The sequence below is a fragment of the Amia ocellicauda genome, chromosome 3, assembly GCF_036373705.1.
Source record: "Amia ocellicauda isolate fAmiCal2 chromosome 3, fAmiCal2.hap1, whole genome shotgun sequence".
Classification (NCBI taxonomy): domain Eukaryota; kingdom Metazoa; phylum Chordata; class Actinopteri; order Amiiformes; family Amiidae; genus Amia; species Amia ocellicauda.
Window position 1 is genome coordinate 38,639,927 of NC_089852.1, and position 20,901 is coordinate 38,660,827.

At 40.2% G+C, this 20,901-nt stretch overlaps 1 protein-coding gene across 1 annotated transcript; it reads right to left on the reverse strand.

Moving 5' to 3' along the window:
- Positions 1–1,387: 1,387 nt before the first annotated feature.
- LOC136747324 (odorant receptor 131-2-like) lies at positions 1,388–2,386 on the reverse strand. Its single transcript, XM_066700262.1, has one exon. The coding sequence runs from the start codon at positions 2,380–2,382 to the stop codon at positions 1,426–1,428; it is 957 nt and encodes a 318-aa protein (XP_066556359.1). The 5' UTR covers positions 2,383–2,386; the 3' UTR covers positions 1,388–1,425.
- Positions 2,387–20,901: the final 18,515 nt, after the last annotated feature.

The following is a 20,901-nucleotide window of genomic DNA, read 5'->3' on the forward strand; positions in this document are numbered from 1 at the left end:
CTGCTGTGTTGAACTACAATAACACTATTTAAATAAAGTAACAATTAGCATTTAAGTCTTGAAAGTGAACAGTATTTTGTGAATGCACATTGCTACAAAACAAATGTACCACTTAAACAAAATAAGTTACTAACTGAACTGTTTTCTAATTGAATTTAAGTGTATTAAGTGTGGAATTCGGAAATTTAAAAAGTTATTGTTTTTAAAAAGTTAAGGAGTGTTGTGCTGTCTTTTTAAAGCTAGGGTATGCAATCATGAGAAGCCAGCAGTTAGCAGCTTGTTTTGAAAGCATAGAGCCGCCCTCGCTTCAGAGGCGTCTCCAAAGCCACGCCCCCTCTATCACACATGCGCACACAGAGCAGAGTCTCAGCGCCAGGAGGAGAGACGTGCGGGTGGAATCGATCGCAACAGTTTCCGATTACCGCATGTCTCATTCATAGGTTAGACATTACAATAATAACAAACGTAAACGACTTATTTACGGTTATTATGTTTTTTAAAATATTAGCTGCGGTTCGCCTTGCATTCTCGCGCTCGCTCTGCACAGCGTCAAGGTTCCCGCGCTAATGACGTGCGATTGTTTGCGCAAACAAGTTGCGTGGCGGTATGCAAATATAGATTGACAGACAGGAAGGACAACCTATCATTACATTCGGACCGAATGCAATGATTGGCCGAACCTTTTTTAGTCCTGTCCCTTCCACAGAAGATATATATATATATATATATATATATATATATATATATATATATATTGTCTTACATTTAGACCACTTAAATTATTGATTTCTATCAGGATGTGAAGGGACTTTCAACCAGTATAACAAAAATGTTTCTGGAAAAGATTGCACACCCTACCTTTAAGTTTCAATTTTAAGTTTATTAAAATTAGTGTATAAATATGAGTGGCAAATTAATTTTGATTATGCTGTATACTTTGTAAAATAGAGCTTGTTTAAAGGTTTAAATTAGTAGCAAATAGAGTTTAAATGCATGATTTGATGGATGGGACCACTGCTATGAGTAGAATTTGGTGATCCAATGATTGTTAGGGGGGGGGGGGGGATATTGGGCCACGTACAATTTTATCCGGGTCCGTAAAATCATTAGCTCAGTGGCCCAAGGGGCCAGTACTTAAAAACAAACTTAAAAAACCCTGATAATATGCAGAAATTAGTTATTTCTCACAATAAAAGTGGATTCTAGTCTTAATTTCTCATTTTAATATATTTATACATGAGAATTTTTTTTAACAGAATGTGATCTACATAAAGCTATGTATAGCAGAAGTGTTATTATTATTTATTTTTTTAAGAAAATATCTTCATTAAACAACCAATTCACAGAGTACATTTCACAAAGCTTAGTTCATGGATGAAACCAACTGATTACCGTTATGGATGGAGAAGTCTGAATCTGTTTTTATTAAAATTTTCTTACAGGCTTTACTTTCTTGCTACCACATGTAAAGTAATATTTAAAAATTGTCTTTAAACTCTCATCTCTTAAACCGTATATTAATGGACTTAAACATCTGGGCAGAATGAGTAGAACAATGAAGTTCATGTACCGCAGGTGAATGAAGACAGACACATCCACCATCCTTGCCAGCAGGGCTTCTATCACTCCGTACAGGAAGGAGGTGAGGCACAGGCACAGCTGGATTGTGTGCAGTAACACTGTATTGCGTGCCTTGGTCACTGAAGCTTTGTCAGAGGAGACAGACCTGGCCTCCAGCATGATTGCAACATACGTGAACACAAGAATGAGTCCCACGCACACAAAATAAAAAGCTGTGAATCCTTGAAAGGCATCGGCCTGCCACTTAAACATTAAAATCTGTTCATATTTGCAATACACAGGTGTCAGTAAAATAGAGGGTTCTGTGATCAGAGGAACAAAAACATCAATGAGGTGGTTTACAGAGCCAAGAACCCAAACCACGGCTATGGCGACTCCAGTTCTTTGAGGGGTAGCCATCTCACTGTGCCGCAGTGGGAAGCAGATAGCTATGTAGCGCTCAAGAGCCATCACAGCGAGGTTTAGAGGAGTGTTATAGAAGTTGGTGCTGGACAGTAGTACAAGGACCGCACACACAGCCCTGACGAGGTACAGATACATCAAGGCAAGGGCGAACAGCAACATACTGATCAGCAGGTGAATGGAGTCATTGAGGAGCATGTGGGCAAACAGGATGTAGCGGGGGGTCTCTCTGAAGCAGGGCTTGCTCCTCAGGACGAACAGCATCATGCTGTTCACAGAGATGAAGAAAAAGCAAGTTGAGAGAACAATTATCATTTTCAGTGTTGGCACCCAATTCATTGTGGTCTTGGATTCTTGTTGGTACGTTAAGATGTTCCAAACTAATGAAACATTTGTCATCTCCATAAGTAGGTATCCTGTTAAGACAAACAAATGCATATTGTAAGATGGACATATCCTTAACAATAGTTAAGTCATTCATGACTCTTGACCTTTAACGATACTCTTTATATATACAGTTGCGTCATGCCATTGTGGCACTTGCCCCCCAAAACTATACCCATTGTTCATATGTTTTATGTCAAATCTATGTAGAAACATTTCAGTAAATTCAATTTTTCTTAGATGATCCCTCGCCATTTCAGCTACATTGTGCAATTTAGCGACAGCCCCTTAATCAGCACATGCACATCATCGATTGTGTACCTGGCGTCACCTGTCTTTCTGTTGCACATTGTACAGTACATCACACTGATCAGCACTTTGATTATTACAAAATGTTCAGCAGAATTCCCTTTATTTATGGAAAAACAAAAGTACTTTTGAAAAAAATAGGTTGAACAGTATTAATATAGTTATTATCCAGTAAACTTTGAACTGAAAGGTTTTTGCTATATCTAACACTGATTGTCTCAGTGTTTTATATGTGTATGTATTGTTCAAGAAAACCAAAAAAATCACTTTACGCATTTCCTTGCTAAAACCAAGTTTTTGTTACATTGCATCGGTTATATTTAAATCTGGAGGGCACTGTAAATGTACAATTAGTACAATGTGATCTGCTTCTTTGTGTTGATGCAGAAATACAAGTAGATGTGATTAAGCTATTATAATTGTTTGTTTTAGCCCCTTTCCTCTTCAAAAAAATATGTTGAGCAAGGATGCAGAGCAGAATATATATATATATATATATATATATATATATATATATATATATATATATATTTTTTTTTTTTTTAATTATTATTATTATTATTTTTTATCTTCTTATGAAAAGCCCTTGTAACTAAAGTCTCCCCTGAAGCCAGCTGTAGTAACAGCACCAGTGAGGTTCGGGAAGGTAAGATGTGGTGATTATTGTTTAGGGTAACAAAGTTAAAACTGAAGTAGTACAACAAGGCGAAATAAATACTTCAGTAATAAAGTGCAACTTTGTAAAAAGCTTTAGTTGCAATCACATTGATCTACACTACACTCAGAAGTTTTAGAACACCTAATTTTTTCCAGTTTTTATTGAAATTTATGCTGTTTAATGTCTCAGCGTACTCTGAAATTAAAGCATAGAACAAATAAACAACTGGAGATAAAAAATAAATCATGGAATCGTTTTGTTTAACAAAATGTAAACCCTTAAGATGTGCTTCTCTTTAATCCTATGTCTACTCTTCACTGCTGTATTGTTTGCCAAATGTTTGGTATCCCATGATGAATGTGAATTCTCTGATGTGAAAAAAAGTTTTTTATACCCCCCACGCATTCTGAAGGGGGGGGTGGGGGGATACTTGGTCTAAGTAGGAATACAAACAATATGTCAGACAATATTGACAATTATGACATTCTGGAACTAGACAGTTTACTGATCAAAACAAGACCATCCATGTTTTGGTAGAAGCAACACACAACCGAGAGCTCCAAATGTCAAGATGGAAAACTCTGTTTACAGTGTACTAATGCACGATTTTACATAATTGGGTCTGAACTTCTCTGTGTTTGTCAGAACATCAAATAGGATTAATCATGAGGTTGTTCTGAACAAAATGAGCCTATTTGCAAAGAAATCTGATTGAAACTGAGTGATCTGTGACCATCTGAATGAGACCCTCCCCCCCCCGCACTGGTAGTGGGCATTGTTGGAATACAGTGTAACTTCTGTGCACAGGAGCTGCGTGTAACACTGCCAAATAATGCTTAAGAGGGTGTAGTAACACAGTATATAACTCTGTAATGTACATTATTTTTCCATTTTTTAACCTCTGTCAGTTTACCGCTTACCTTTGTACCATTTCAGGTTATTCACTAGACTTGAACTGCTTAAATTTCAATAAAAACTGGAAAAATGGGGGTGTTCTAAAAAATTTGACCAGTAGTGTAATTGTTCTTATATTTTGTACAATGCATTATGCACATCATTTTTAAGGTAATGACTTATATATACTGCTCAAAACAATTAAGGGAACACTTAACATTGATTTCTGAACTTGAAGTGTTCCCTTAATTTGTTTGAGCAGTATATATAAAATCAGAAACAACTAGTTTAACTGTGCCAAGAAATGTCTGGCAAGAGATGAAATATGAATATAGATGAATATATAAGAGAGGCTCCCACTCCACCAGTGTTCAATGCCTACCCTTACACTTTGTTTGGAACCAAGTGAAGATGTTTTAACAGTAACTGATATCAGAAATACCAGTGGCTAGAATACAACAAAAACAGCAGAACAATACTATTGAGTATGTATGTAGAGCAGTACAATAAAGGTCACTTACATTTAAAATAATTTAGGATACCCAATAGATGTAGTTAAAAGCATGAAATACCAACCATCTTTAACAATCGTAATTACAAAACATGGAGCTGCATGACACCCCTGATATATGAATATAAAATTTTAAGGTATCAAATACAAGGCTAGTGAACATTTTCTATAGGAAATCCTCAACTAGCCTAATTCATATGAATGATTTAAAATTCTTTTTTTGTTGTTGTCTGGTTCAGGAGGAAGTGAAACCTGTAGGGGAAAAAGAAAACCTTAGGTCTACATCAATCCACATCAGGTTTCATTGCTGAAATGCTTTGATAAGACAGATACAGGACTAAACCACATTATCTTATTGATAACAGATCTGCACTTCTTTTTGATTTCTGAATGTAAAGATGTGTGAATAGGAAGCCATTCTTTACAATCAGTTGTTACAATGTGTACCCAGTGTGGCCTGATGAAATAAACCAGCTGCTCTAGAGGTAGACTTCCTTCTACAGCTGTATATTTTAGGACAACATATTTATAAAACAGTGATATCTCCCTTGTGATTATATAGGAAATGGACTTATCAAAATGTATTATTTTACAATAAGCCTTATTAGATTAACTTTTAGATCCACTGACTAATATTATTTTAAAATCAAGTTACCTACCAAATGAAGGAAACGATGGTGAATTTTGTTCCTGCTTTCAAATGAGAGTGAAAAACCATAATATACAGGCAAATACCTGTGAGTTCGTCCAGCAGTGGTCTAAGCTTCAAATGAGAAACTCTGTTCATGCTGTAGATATAGGATAGACAAACACATGACATCATGAAGTAATTGTGAGTGTGTACAAAGTTGTGTGTGTCACTAATGAAGTAGATGAGCAGTGTCTCTGGCAGTGAAGTGACAGGTGAGGGAGATTAATTATCAAAGACTAAGGTGTCCCTGGAAAGAGCAGCACAATGAGGAGTCAGAGCAGACAGGTGACAGGGCTGCCATAATCAGCCCCAGCAGCCCATCGTCTGGGAAAGCAGGGCTTACTGGGAGCACCTGAATCAGCTGGAGGCAAAGGAGGGCAATGGGGATTCTCATTTGGCGCTCAGTAAAAGCTTGGCTTCCCAAATATCTATCTTATTATTTTTATTATTTATTTCTTAGCAGATGCCCTTATCCAGGGAGACTTACAAAATATAACCGCAATACAAAGTGCAAAAATACAGTGCAGTTCAAGGCATAATACATTTTACAAATTCCAATTTACACAAGTGTATACAATATATGAGGTCTTACATCCTGGATTGTAAAAGCTGAGTGCAGACAAGATGTTAGGTCACAGTCGAGGGCCAAGGGAAAGGGAGCATAGGGGAAATCACAATAAGTAGTAAGTAGTAAGCAAGTAGTAAGTAGTAAGCAAGTAGTATGATAAAACATTGTGTAAGTGCTATCTTACAGCAGAGTAAATGACTCAATTAGAAGTACTGTCTGAAAAGATTTTTGAATAACGCCGGAAGAAGGTCCAGCTGTTTTGACTTCAGTAGGAAGGTCGTTCCACCATTTAGAGGCCAGGGATGAGACGGAGTGGGCTTTGAAGGAAGGGGAGTGGAGAGGAGGTAGAGTTAGTCTGTGGTCTGGAGGGGATGTATGGGGAGACGAGTGACTGTAGGTAACTCGGTGCAGTCTGTTCGAGACAGCGGTAGGTGAGGGTCAATGTCTTGAACTGAATGCGTGCCGGTATCGGGAGCCAGTGGAGGGAGCGGAGCAGTGGAGTAGCGCGTGTGAATCGGGGCTGAGAGAATACCAGACAAGCTGCAGAGTTCTGGACGAGCTGGAGCGGTGGGTAGTAGATGCAGGCAGGCCGGCCAGGAGGGAGTTGCAGTAGTCCAGGCAGGAGAGGACCAGTGACTGGATGAGCAGCTGAGTCAAGTAGTCGGTGAGGAAGAGTCAGACTTGGCGTATGTTGCTCAGGAAGAATCTGGGCATCATCTGTGTAGAAATGGTAACAGAAACCATGGGATTCGAGAGAACAGGAGGGGGGTATGCCTGTAAGGAGAGGTTGGGGGGGTGGATGAGGAACCTCGCCATGTCACTTGATAGGTCTGGTCTTTGAGAGGAAGAAGAGAGCAGGACTGGAATCGGAGAAATCTTCATGGCTGCCTGCTGTTGCTGTGTGGTGTCTCCTCGCTGGAGTCCCCGCAGCTAGAGTCACTGCCCTTTGGAAATGTGGCGCTGACCGCTGGCGCACAGCTTCAGGGGGCTGTTAAATACTCCACCTGTAGCTAATTAGGACGGTACACACTTGTGTAGTGTTGAATGACACAAGGCTGTCGGTATGGCACAATCCCTCCCAGGCAGGAGGGCAGGAGTCTAAAAATTTAAAATGCTTTAAATTTAAATACAGACAAAGACCTTGCGAGAGACGCACAGTTACACTGATCAATAGCTCGGAACAATGCGAAATAATAACAGCCTACAATGTAACCACTTCCGCTTTATAGAAAACTGCGAAATAGGATTCTGTGGCGGCAAAGACACATTCCCAGACGCTCACCTAGTTTCCCCATTTCTGCCATTGTGACGCATCGCTCTCGGTGTTTGTGCACAATCTCTGCTATGTTTAGGGTCACCGTGGCTCCAAAAATCGGAGGACGCGAGACCGAACGGGATTGGGAGTAACTTGAACTACATGAATGTGTAAATTAACCATTTAACTAAAGTGAATAAAGTGCTATTACCATCAACAGCAATGAATTGTATTATACAAAGAACTAAATCAACGGGTTGCCATTTACTTTCTATTTTGTTAATATTTAATTAGCCAGTATGCAAATACGATCAAAGCAACATCACTGTGTTCTGCAGCAATTCCACCATTATCTGGAGCCATATGGTAGCCCTACTGATGTATTTAATTGCAGAGCTGTATCCTGGTAATGGGCTATTAGCTTAATAATACTCTTAAATAAGAGTTTATTATTTATTTAAATGGTTAATTTACACATGAATGTAGTTCAATTTAGTCCCAATCCCGTTCGCACTCACGTCCTCCGATTAATGCTGGGTCACACTACACGATTTTAAGCCGATTTGAGCCCGATTTGGCCCTCACGACAGATCGGCACTGATCGTCACAAGCAGCTGGTCGTGCAGTGAGAGACGGGCTGATCGTAAGCTGGTCGCAGCCGCTACGACTTTATTAAACAGGTTTCAGATTTACGACTGGATCGGCACCGATCGTGGAGAGTGACGTGATCAGCAGCCAATGAGAGCCGAGTTGACTGAAGAAAAGAAACGGAAGAATAAACATGACAGGAGAATAAGATTTTCATACGTATTTATTAAAATACTTCAAATACCAATGGTTGTTTCGGCGCAGGTTATTTAAAATACTCCAATACAGGGAAAATATTTTCAAATACCAATTCGTATCTGTAATTGACCCAGGTCTGCGCACAATATCGACCCTACAATGCGATGCTCACTATGTGGGATGGACAGAGCCGGTGTGTTGCGCAGCTGCAGCTCTCACGGCCATGTCTCCACACTCATCCTCTTTTCTCTCCGCTTTCTGTGTTCGTCCGACACACGAAAATGAACAGCCACTGCAGTTTGTGGTCGTGTTCTTGTTGCGCAGATTTCCGCAGTTTTGCGCAGATCTGCAGAAATCCACTGATCCCATTGGTGCAGCAGCGCAGATCTGCGCATGACTGCGGACATCTGCACTAAACGAACGGGACCTGTACATGTCCACGTCCGTGCGTGTTTCTTCTTCTGACGCTGCTGACGCGTTTCAAATGTTACAGCCCTTTCTCTTCTGTGGTCGCTGCAACGTCCCGTTAACGAGTTTGTTTTGCTTTTGCACTCCTCGGCTTCCGTAACAAAGTGCCCTAAGTCAGTTGCTAATGAACTAGCAAACAGTCGCAGCTGTTACTACAATACAGGTGCAAAATACACTCACCTAAAGGATTATTAGGAACACCTGTTTAATTTCTCATTAATGCAATTATCTAACCAACCAATCACATGGCAGTTGCTTCAATGCATTTAGGGGTGTGGTCCTGGTCAAGACAATCTCCTGAACTCCAAACTGAATGTCTGAATGGGAAAGAAAGGTGATTTAAGCAATTTTGAGCGTGGCATGGTTATTGGTGCCAGACGGGCCGGTCTGAGTATTTCACAATCTGCTCAGTTACTGGGATTTTCACGCACAACCATTTCTAGGGTTTACAAAGAATGGTGTGAAAAGGGAAAAACATCCAGTATGCGGCAGTCCTGTGGGCGAAAATGCCTTGTTGATGCTAGAGGTCAGAGGAGAATGGGCCGACTGATTCAAGCTGATAGAAGCGCAACTTTGACTGAAATAACCACTCGTTACAACCGAGGTATGCAGCAAAGCATTTGTGAAGCCACAACATGTACAACCTTGAGGCGGATGGGCTACAACAGCAGAAGACCCCACCGTGTTCCACTCATCTCCACTACAAATAGGAAAAAGGGGCTACAATTTGCACAAGCTCACCAAAATTGGACAGCTGAAGACTGGAAAAATGTTGCCTGGTCTGATGAGTCTCGATTTCTGTTGAGACATTCAGATGGTAGAGTCAGAATTTGGCGTAAACAGAATGAGAACATGGATCCATCATGCCTTGTTACCACTGTGCAGGCTGGTGGTGGTGGTGTAATGGTGTGGGGGATGTTTTCTTGGCACACTTTAGGCCCCTTAGTGCCAATTGGGCATCGTTTAAATGCCACGGCCTACCTGAGCATTGTTTCTGACCATGTCCATCCCTTTATGACCACCATGTACCCATCCTCTGATGGCTACTTCCAGCAGGATAATGCACCATGTCACAAAGGTCGAATCATTTCAAATTGGTTTCTTGAACATGACAATGAGTTCACTGTACTAAACTGGCCCCCACAGTCACCAGATCTCAACCCAATAGAGCATCTTTGGGATGTGGTGGAACGGGAGCTTCGTGCCCTGGATGTGCATCCCACAAATGTCCTTCAACTGCAAGATGCTATCCTATCAATATGGGCCAACATTTCTAAAGAATGCTTTCAGCACCTTGTTGAATCAATGCCACGTAGAATTAAGGCAGTTCTGAAGGCGAAAGGGGGTCAAACACAGTATTAGTATGGTGTTCCTAATAATCCTTTAGGTGAGTGTATATCTAGCGAAACAAGTAACCACGTAAACAATCGATGCATCTCGTAACTAAACTAGCAAACGTGAAAAAACGATACATAACTGGGGTGAGCTAGGCGACTCCTCTGCTGGCTTGCCTGACTGTCCAGTGGCAAACGACAACAACACACCGGCTAATTTAAATGGGATCTATAGCGGTTTGGATTAGGAAGGATTTTTTTTTTGTATAATCTATATGTAATTTTAAATAAAGGGTTTGCTGCTGTGAAATATTTACAAACAGGAAGTGTCTCTGTTGGAAATGAATGTGGACATGTAGGGAGTAACTGGTGGAGGTCAAGGGAAAGCCCCCTCAGACAGCGTGTATGAGGCACCAACAGAGGCCTGTTCTGCAGTGAACTGCATTCATCTCTCCATGTCTTGCTAGTGTCTTGACTCTCTGGGACTCTGCTGGCAATAAAGCATCTTTTTTTAATACTCAGTCAGATAGTTATTGCACCTTATTGCATCGAGCGAGACAGCAGACGTGCGGACGTGACCGGGAGTGAAGCAAGAGCAGCAACAACAGCGACCCACACAGGAGTGACTGTACTGTGGATCTACCTCCATCAAGTGCAGCAAAATAGCGCAAAACAGCGCACACAGAGGGCAGTACTGCTAATACGTGTTTTTCTAACGCCATTTACTGTTTGTCGTGCAGCATGTTTACCATGGTTAGATCCGCCGACCATAATGGTAATTTTACTTGCACAAAATGCGTAGTTAATAAGGAGTTGGCGGAACGAGTACGTGTGTTGGAGGAGCACGTAGATGCTCTTAGAAAAATAAAAGCGGCAGAAAATTGGCTGGACTCGGTCTGTAGAAACACGGATCCGTCCTGTATAGCAGCGAGAGGCCACACCGGCGGCTGCGCAGTCACAGCAGGGTCGCTGGGTCTCGGTAAAAAGAGGCTCCAGAAGCACGAACTCAAGAAGTAGAGCTCCGGCGCACTGGTCTCCCATCCGGACTGCAAACAGAGTGCAGCCCCTCGGCGGCGCGTCTGCGGAGAAGGGGCTCATTATTGAGACTCCATATTCACAAATATAAAGATTGTGTCACCAGCAGTAGAAGTCAAATGCCTCCCGCAAGCCAGAGTCTCTGACATCGCAGCTAAATTAGACGAGCTGCCTAGCGGTAACGTTTCTAATCTGGTTATTCACGCTGGCACTAACGATATTTCCAGCTAACACAAAACGTTTTCCGAACGTTCCTGGAAGGTTCCCATTTGGTTGTGACAAACACAAAGTCGTTAAAACGTTCTTAGAACGTTACATATGTTCTATGAACGTTCTAGCAATATGAAAGAATCACGTTCTGTAAAAGTTGTATCAACCAACACAGAACGTTGCTGAAAGGTTCTAGTTTGGTTGTGTTATACAAAACGTTATGGCAACGTTCTAAAAATGTTTTTATTATGATTAAGATTATTAGTAGTGTTACAGGTCCCAGGAATTGGACCATGTTAACAGATGATAATCCTGTGAAACAGGAGAACGGATGAGACGCAACAGCGCTGGCTTCTTTTCAGTTAGGCGTTACTCAAGTCCCAACTCGTTTATTTAACGTTTTCTCAATACAAAGTCAGTCAACATTTCTTTGTTGCCAAAAATAAAATACAAAGTTCCATAAACTACTCAAAACTGCATTGTAAAAGCACACACATTTTCTGCACCTATATTACATACATTAAACCTCTATCCACAGTAATGTAAATTACACCTATATTACATAAATTACTATGGGTAGAGGTAAAATGCATCTTGCACCTCTATTACCTACAATTTATCTCTACCAACAACGTAGTTAAAACAGGAAGACTAATATGGTAATTAATGCTAATTCCATTGAAGTGGATGCACTAAGACGCTAACAAACAGGTAACAAACAGGCTAGCCACCATCTACCGCACAGACCTGCGCCTATCTATTAAGCCATTAGACAGCTTCACATCTTTTGAAATTCACCAGGTAGAATTTAGGCTTAATCCAGCTCTTCAGTTTATAGCCGTTTATAGGCCACCAGGCCCCTATTCCATTTGTATGACCGAATGTAGGTGATCTTATCTAATTTAGCCATACATTATGATAAACTCATTATTTTGGGGGACTTTAACATACATATTGACCTTAAAGACAACCCCCTCACTGTTAGTTTCTTGTCCCTATTGGAGTCTGTAGGCTTCACTCAGCATGTGTCAGGACCCACACATCGTCACAATCACACACTAGATCTAGTTATTACCCGCGGGGTACAGATTCACAACCTAATATCATCACAAAAGCAGATGATTTTTGACCACTGCCTTATTACATTTGAGCTGCCTGGAGTAGAATCAGACACACAGGAAAGGAACATAGAAACTCATTGCCTAAATCCTACTAGTATTAATAAATGTACTACTCTTTTGCCAAATGTACCTTTATCAAAACAGGATCTACAGATTAATTAAATAATTTCAATAATAAACTAAGCACTGCTTTAGTCACCAAGGTTTAAGGAGCACACTCGCTCACTTAGAACAGAATGCCGTAGATATGAGCGTAAATGGAGAGCAACAAAACTAGAGGTCTTCCATATGGCATGGAATGACAGTATAATAAGATACCTGATAAGATACCTGATGCCTGCAGTCCTTCTCAGCCCCTGCCTACCTTGGACTCGTTTAACGCAGTAAATCACCAGGAATTGGTCTCCTTAATTACTAAAATGAAAACTACAACCTGCGCACTAGACCCTATACCCACTAAACTGCTAAAACAATCTCTGAAATTAATTATTCACCTAATACACAATATTATTAATGCCTCTTTATCCTCAGGATCTGTTCCCGAATAGTTTAAAAAAGCTGTACTTAAACCACTTCTTAAGAAATCCAGTGCCGACCCTAACCTACGAAAACACTAATCGCCCTTTCTAAGGTTCTAGAGAAAGTAGTTGCAAACCAATTGCAAGCTTTTTTAACTGATAATTATCTTTATGAAAAATTTCAATCAGGCTTCCGTTCCAGCCTTAGTACAGAAACAGCCCTGTTAAAAGTATTAAACAACGTGTTTCAGTCCACCAACTTAGGGCAAGCCACTGTTATTATTTTATTAGACTTAAGTGCGGATTTTGACACAATCGACCATAAAATCTTGTTACACCGCTTAGAAAACCTTGTTGGCCTGTCTCACAATGTGCCGTCATGGTTTAAATCATATCTCTCAAACAGACTTCAATATGTACAGATTAATGAGAACCACTCAAACATAACTGAGGTTAAGTACGGAGTGCCACAAGGTTCAGTCCTCTGACTTATTTCACTGTACATGCTCCCTTTAGGTGATATAATTTGACGACATAATACTAACTTCCACAGTTATGCAGACGACACACAATTATATTTGTCAGTACATCCTAACAATACCATAGATCTAGAAAAACTAATCTGATGTCTGTCCGAGATTAAAACATGGAGGACAAGAAATTCTTATGCTTAATTCTGACAAAACAGAAGTCCTAATTTTAGGGGACAAAAATCTAACTGTTCATCATGCACTGACAAATCTGAGTAATGATAACTTTAATTTCTCCCCTAAGGAGATGGCATGAAACTTGGGTGTCATCTGTGCTCTAAATCTATCCTTTGAACCACATATTCAGAATGTGTATGAGGAATCTTCATTCCTCCAGCTTAGAAACATTACTAGACTGAGACAATTCCTCTCGTTACAGGACACTGAGAAACTGATACACGCATTTGTTACATCTAGATTGTATTACTGTAATGCCATTCTGTCAGGCAGCACAAATAGAGCTATTTCTGCACTTCAGTTAATCCAAAATGCTGCTGCAAGAATTCTTACAAAAACAAAAAAACATGAACACATCACTCCAGTATTGGCTTCTCTTCACTGGCTGCCCGTGCACTACAGGATAGACTTTAAAGTTCTCTTACTAGCATTTAAAGCACTAAAGGGACTGGCACCTCCCTACTTAAAATATCTCTTTATCGAATACACTCCAGGTTGGCCATTGAGATCACAGGAAGCTGGTTACTTAGTGGTCTGTAAAATATACAAGAAAACCGCAGGTGGTCGAGCATTTAGTTATAGGGCCCCGAAACTGTGGAACGATCTTCCAGACAACGTAAGAGATGCCCCCTCCGTCTTAACCTTTAAATCATGGCTGAAGACTCATCTGTTTAGTCTCGGTTTTTCTAGCCAATAGTGCCGCCGGTGTGCCATGGACATGCAATTGCACAACTGTTTTTGGAAATGTCCTGCACTGCATGACCAGTATCTGAGCACAACTGTCGTCTCGTCTTCCAGCAACACCCCACTGAGGGTCCTACGAGGCACCTCATCCCCCACTATGGAAGTCTGATGAGGTACAACCCTCCTCTGAGGCACCCCATCACGGAGGGCCAGCAGGGCATCCACACCCAAGGTCTGATGAGCCATCGCCACCCAAAGGCTGTTGATGGTCCAACCCCCCTACCCCCCCGATGGCCGGCGAGAGGCCTCCTCCAGAGGGAAAACCACAGCCAGCAACACCGATCAAGAACTTTCTGATCTCCTTGCCGCTGTAACAACTATACTGCCTGGAGGGAAGGCAACCATTAGGCCTAGGCCTTAAGCTGTGGACCCCCAGAGATTCATTTTTCTCCTATATGCCATACATAGGAGTTTTTTTGTTTTTATCTCCTCCATGCCTAAATGGTTTATTTAAATGTTCACTCACTTTATTTTAGATCATGCAAACTGTGTACAGGTCTACATTTATTTTACTTTATTGTATTTATGTACTTTATTTTGCTGTACTTTGTTGTGTGTTTTCCAGTCTGTAAAGTACGGTGGCCCTGAAGTGCAAAACACAAGAAAAATAATTTGAGAACACCAAAAATATTTTGAGAGCACAAAAAATAAATTCCACAACATACACAATTCTCACAACGGATGTGACGGTGACGGTACGTATTTTATATGAATGAAAGTCGGCTCCTCTCTCGCCGGTGCTGCGGGCCGTGATCACCCCACGCGTGTACAGGTTGCCGAGCCCCGCTGTGCAGCTGCGCAGTGAGAGAAATGTGTTTAACAGCTCTAGCTTTAGGGGTCGCTTTCCAACAGCAGTGTAAGGACACGTGTATTAATTTACACTATGTGTATAATAGTGTTTTATTAATGCGCCATTATCTTTTTTTTTTTTTTGGAAACCAGGACATAGAATAAGTTAAGTCACGTTTCTCAACCCAGGTCATGTTTTGTCCAGGTCGGCTCGACCTCCACTAGCATGACCTGAGACATGGTGCCGCTGGGGCGGATCTCTGGGCTCTGGAGTCCCGCAGTGCAGTGAGCGGGCAGCGCAGGCCAGGCTTTACTGTCTAACTCATATTTAGGATGTGACCAATACTTTTTGGATATAACTTATGTCACCGCCTATGGGGTGCGTAGGGGCGACACACTCACGACCACGCCACCTCTTTTGTTTGACGAGAGAGGACCTCGTTCACCCCCGTCAATTCTCTCTCCCAGGCAGGCTTGACCGGACCCCAGAACACCACCACACAGAAGGCAAGTTCACAAAAAAGTAACTTGTTATTATATATAGCTAGATCAGGGCATGAAGACTGTACTAGCTCAGAACCCTAGGACGTTGGCCTACCTATAATTCTAAAACCTATATTAAAATGCCTTTAATAAAAACGGGCACATAAAACACTAAAAACCCTACCCAGAATAACAAAGAAAAGACTAAGTAGAATAAATAAAACCCAATTTCCTAATATAAAACACAGAAAGCAATGCCAGTTTCACAGTCTCTTCTGTTAACAATAGGGGACACCACACCAAAGAATCCCCCTTCCTCTCGGAGGAAACAAGTCTCTTTGCAGCTGGGTTGGAACCCCGTCGGCCAACCGGGACCCCAGCAACTGCAGGTAGGAACAAGTATTAGCAAGTCTCAGATTGCACGAATTCAAATGTAATTAACGAATGTCTTTTCTTCTATCCCGCAGTCAACCATCTGCATCACAAAGACCGAAAAATAAATCACACCAGGTAAGTCTCTAGCCCCAGGACAGGGAACACTCTCCACAAAGTAAACCGGCAGAGGAGATCTCAACAAAGACTTAATAAAGAAAGTTCAACCTCTGCAACATATGGCTTCTCTAATTATTCCCCTTCTAAAGAATTACAACCGGGTACTTAACGCTCCGTAGCCTGCGCTGTCATCTCCAGCAATCCAATGTCCGTTGTTTCCAAAGCTTCCTTTATAATCCATGCTTAGAGAAATCCTCACCGTTCACTGCTTTCCCAGTCTTCACTCACTCTGCCGGTTGCTTTGCTTTGCTTCGCTTCGCTTCGCTTCACTCCTCGTCCTCGTCCTCGTCCTCGTCCTCGTCCACTGCACTCCACTGCACTGCACTGCACTCCACTCCACTCCACTCCACTCCACTCCACTCCACTCCACTCCACTCCACTCCACTCCACTCCTGATGTCCTGCTCACTAGTCCATTGCTCTCCATTAAATGACCATTTCCCGGGCTTAAATACTAAATAGAGAAATAGGGGCACAGGAAAAAGCGACCAATGAGAAAGCGTGCAGGTTAGTCGATGTGAGAATGTAATCCGGCAGCTTGCTCTTGGCAACAAAAGCAATTAATTAATTAAACCAATAATCAACCCAAATACCAAATTAACCATAAAAATAGAAACAATAAGGAAGTAAAAAAGAACATACTTCATAAATAAAACAATCGTGAATAATAAACAGTGCACAACACAATAATTAAATGAAAAGAGTGATAATTAACAAATAAATAATAACTGAGCAATTAGCGCTAATGGCCAATCACGCCCCGCCTGTGACACTTAGATAATAGCATTTCTACCAATTGTGATCATTACCGTATGTGTTAATTATTCATTTGTACGATTTTAGGTATGACCTGAGATGGCCTGACTCAATTGGATATAATAAGGGAGTATTTCAGAAAAGGCTACACCTATGATGCTATGATATAATGTTGGATTTTCTAAAAGCCCATCATGCAGGATGAAGAACCTTTCTTTAATGAAGTGGAGAAGTCACTGAGAAGTAAAGCAAATATAATTTTTATTATATTATAATGAAGGACGTCCAAATATAATACAGGACGGTGTTTCAGGTGTTACAGCATGAAGAGGCCCCAAATACATCACCCGTACATGAGGTTACCAAAGAGCACATAATGAGACCAGCTTCTACCGGTTTGTATCAGATGCATCTCTCTGCAGACACACAATACAAATTTAGTACAGAACGTACGTTCTAGTAAAACCACAAGAAGATGGGGAAGTGGGCACACAACCCACCTTTGCCTATCTAGACATGCATTAGATACGTGTGGAATATAAATAACGAAATGGGCACATATGTCTCCATATTTGTTGCATAAAATAGAAAACATTGTGTTTAAGCTTAATCAGGAAGATAGTGAGGATATCATAAGATAGGGAGTTGTCTCCCCCTTATTGGTTCAAACTCACCCTGTCCAGGATATCGCAGTATGTATATAACATCATGTAAGCTCTATGATTTTAGAGAAGTAAGGACAGAGACCTGCGTGTCTGTGTGTATTACTTTTCTCCAAGCAGCTTGAATAAATACTCTGATTCAATCTACTCTACAGTCTGATTTTTCTGAGAGTAATTAAAAGGGGATTCTTCACAGCACAAACACCAGTTGCGTGTGAGGAGACGTGATGTAATGAAGCTGTATCTGAAATGAGTATGTCCTGCACATCTGTCAGCAGAGGAGACGGTTCTGTAGATCAGCTATCAGTCTATTGGGCCACATTATGTTCGTCACGCATTTGGAAACGACTAATTAAAACCTTATTGGTAAGTGGATGCATGGATGGATTTTCGAGAAAGATTTTATGAGTAAACTGTTGTCCCACACAATCCAAAGCACACTGACCACTTTTCAAGTCACGTTTAAATAAGAGATAAATATGATTACATTGTGCAGTAGTCGTGCACACGATTGTTATTAAAATGCATAAATGCATTTATATGAACTTCGGTACTGTAGATTACCCTTTCCTTGTTTTTGTATTTTAAAATAAACTTTGCATATAATTTATTAAAATTCAAATACCTTTCACACAATATGTTTAAAACAATGTGTCATACAAGTGAGTTATGTTGAGTAACTAAATGTCATCATATCTTCAACACCCAGTTTTGGATGGAGCTCCTAGACTTGAAGGATGCAGGTTATTTCAATGGCAGCCATGAACAGGAGTGTTTTCTGTGCTTTGCTTTTGTTAACATCCTCCAAAAGGATTTAAATGAATACAAGCTGCTCTGCAACCAGTATAGAATTAGACCTTAGAGAATGTCAGCTTGTCCTTCCGGAATTCCTAATAAGATATTCAACCTGCTGCACAGGTCAAGTTTATTTTTTATAAGACTTGACTAAACGAGCGGGGAAACTATTTCTAATATTAGCTTCTTATAACAAACCAACTGAAAACACACTGCCATAGCAATGTTCTGTTGTAGTTTTTTAAATATTAATGAGTACATCCAAATTTTATTTTGTTACTTATTTTGTTTTAGCTTATATTTGAACATGAAATAGACTTATCTTGTGTAGCAGTGCAATTGTGCACGGGGACAGTGAATCATTGGTGTAATTGTAATATCTTGTTTAGGTTTCAATTGAGGGATTGTGGCAGTGGAGTGTCTGACGAACGGCTTCAGCAACTTTCAGCTCACTGTGAAGAGATTTGCTTCTGTGGAGATTAAAACATTCTGAACTATTTGAACTCAGTAATAGAAAAAAAAAACACTTCCTAACCCCACTGACACGTGAATTTGCCCTTGACTTGTATTTGAAATTGAAAGAAATAGTTACTGTGTAAAGATTACATAGAAGCTATAGTTTCTAGGAATTAGTGTAAGGGCCATACTAACAGACAAGGGTTGAAAGAAAAAACAAACAAACTTGTATTTCAATTACAAATTACAAGCATTTGCACTTTGCATGCTGTAATTGACATTTGCAATTGCTGTTTGCATTTGTTAATGCTACTTGTAAAATGTACTGGACAATATTTTTGTTTCAAATGCATTTCATTACTGTTCTAAACATTTGATAGGGTGGTGGTAAAATCTCATGGGACATGCTAGTCACACTTTACAAAACAATATTATCACTTTTTGTTTATTTGAGTAGGAGAAATTAGATGCTTACAAAAACAAAAGGCAATAACATTCCGTTTGGTAAAGTGTGATGGACAGGTGCCCTGAGATTTGATGAGGTCCCAGCCCAAGTCTGTAACTTAATCTAGGTGAGACTTAATCAAACTTCTACCAATTGCCACTGATTCAATCAAACTCACCTGTAAACGTGACAACTTTGCAGTACAACAATATTAATGATATGTAACAAAATGTAAAGTATGACATGCACATAATTTGCATCTGCTTAATTTACCTGTCCAACTACCTCATGTATATGTATTGTTCTTCTGTTTTGTATACCTTTCTATCAGATTCCCTTGAATCAATTACCTTTTCCACCTCACTGCCAAAACCCAGTATAATAACAAAGATGGAAAACTGAGTTGCATAAATCTTTTTACATGGTATTGCCATTTGGTCTTTAGTGTAATTTGTACTGTAATTACTCATGTTTTTTGCATTGCAGTATAACAAATAAAACTTGTATGTGATCCTTTCAGAATCTTTTTTATTCCTTCAGAAGCTTCAGGAGAAATACAAAGAGGCAGGGTTTTTCGTCTCTCCTTTTTCAAAATGCCATCACACTCGGTCATGATCCCAACATTAACCTGAAAACATACAAAAGAAATCTTAAATACTGGCAAAAAAATATATACCAACAACTTATCAAAACCATGGGTTTTAAAAAATTAAACACTGACAACAAGTATATATTTAAATCCAATTCACATTCTCTACAAATGTTTTACAATACAGCCATGAACAGTAAAAACAAGTCATTAAAAAAGTATAGCATGTTTAGAGAAATATACTAAGCTATATTGAAAACTTTATGTAGATATTTGAATAATCAGGTACATTTACTGATTTCATACTACTCCTTACAGTAAGTGCCTACAGTCTACTGTTTTGGATTAAACAACCAACACGGTAAAAACTACATAAACTTTTCTATTTAGAATTCCAATATTTGTAATGCAAGTGCAACAAATGTATTGCCATCACTGATTGCTTAATGTGAATAATCCATGGAGACGTTTAGAAACAAACACCTTACTGATAATATATATTGACTTCCAAACAGAAAGGACAGATTTTTAAAATAAAAGCATACCTCAACTGTATATTTCAAATCCTTTTTATGTTTATTTTCAGTTGACCATTTACGTTCATGTTGTTTTTGATCTTTTGATACAGTTATGCACATAATGTAATGTAACTTAATTAATACACGTGTCCTACTACTCAAGTGTCGTTACACTGCTGTTGGAAAGTGACCCCTAAAGCTAGAGCTGTTAAACGCATTTCTCTCACTGCGCAGCCGCACAGCGGGGCTCGGCAACCTGTACACGCGTGGGGTGATCACGGCCCGCAGCACCGGCGAGAGAGGAGCCGACTTTCATTCATAAAATACGCACCGTCACCCCCCCTCACACCGGAGAAAACACTGTGATGAGACTCGCTGTCCCTCCGTGTGTAAGAGGTTGCCGGTCCTGCTGGACAGCATGTGTCGAGTGACATGTTACAATAATAAGCGCATTTCAGATTAAAAACAAACTCCTTACCGATTTCCAGCCGTTTCTCTTCCGCTCCTCCTGCTCCAGACTGCCTTGTCATGAGTGATGTCATTTCCGTTGTGTGTGTTGTGGAATTTATTTTTTGTGCTCTCAAATTATTTTTTGTGTTCAAAAAATATTTCTCTTGTGTTTTGCACTTCAGGGCCACCGTAGTAAAGCGCTCTGTGGCTACCCTGTGAAGGGTGCTATAC

Bases quoted from the DNA above. Each gene is read 5' to 3' on its own strand.
- LOC136747324 (XM_066700262.1), bottom strand. From the start codon at position 2,382: ATGACAAATGTTTCATTAGTTTGGAACATCTTAACGTACCAACAAGAA.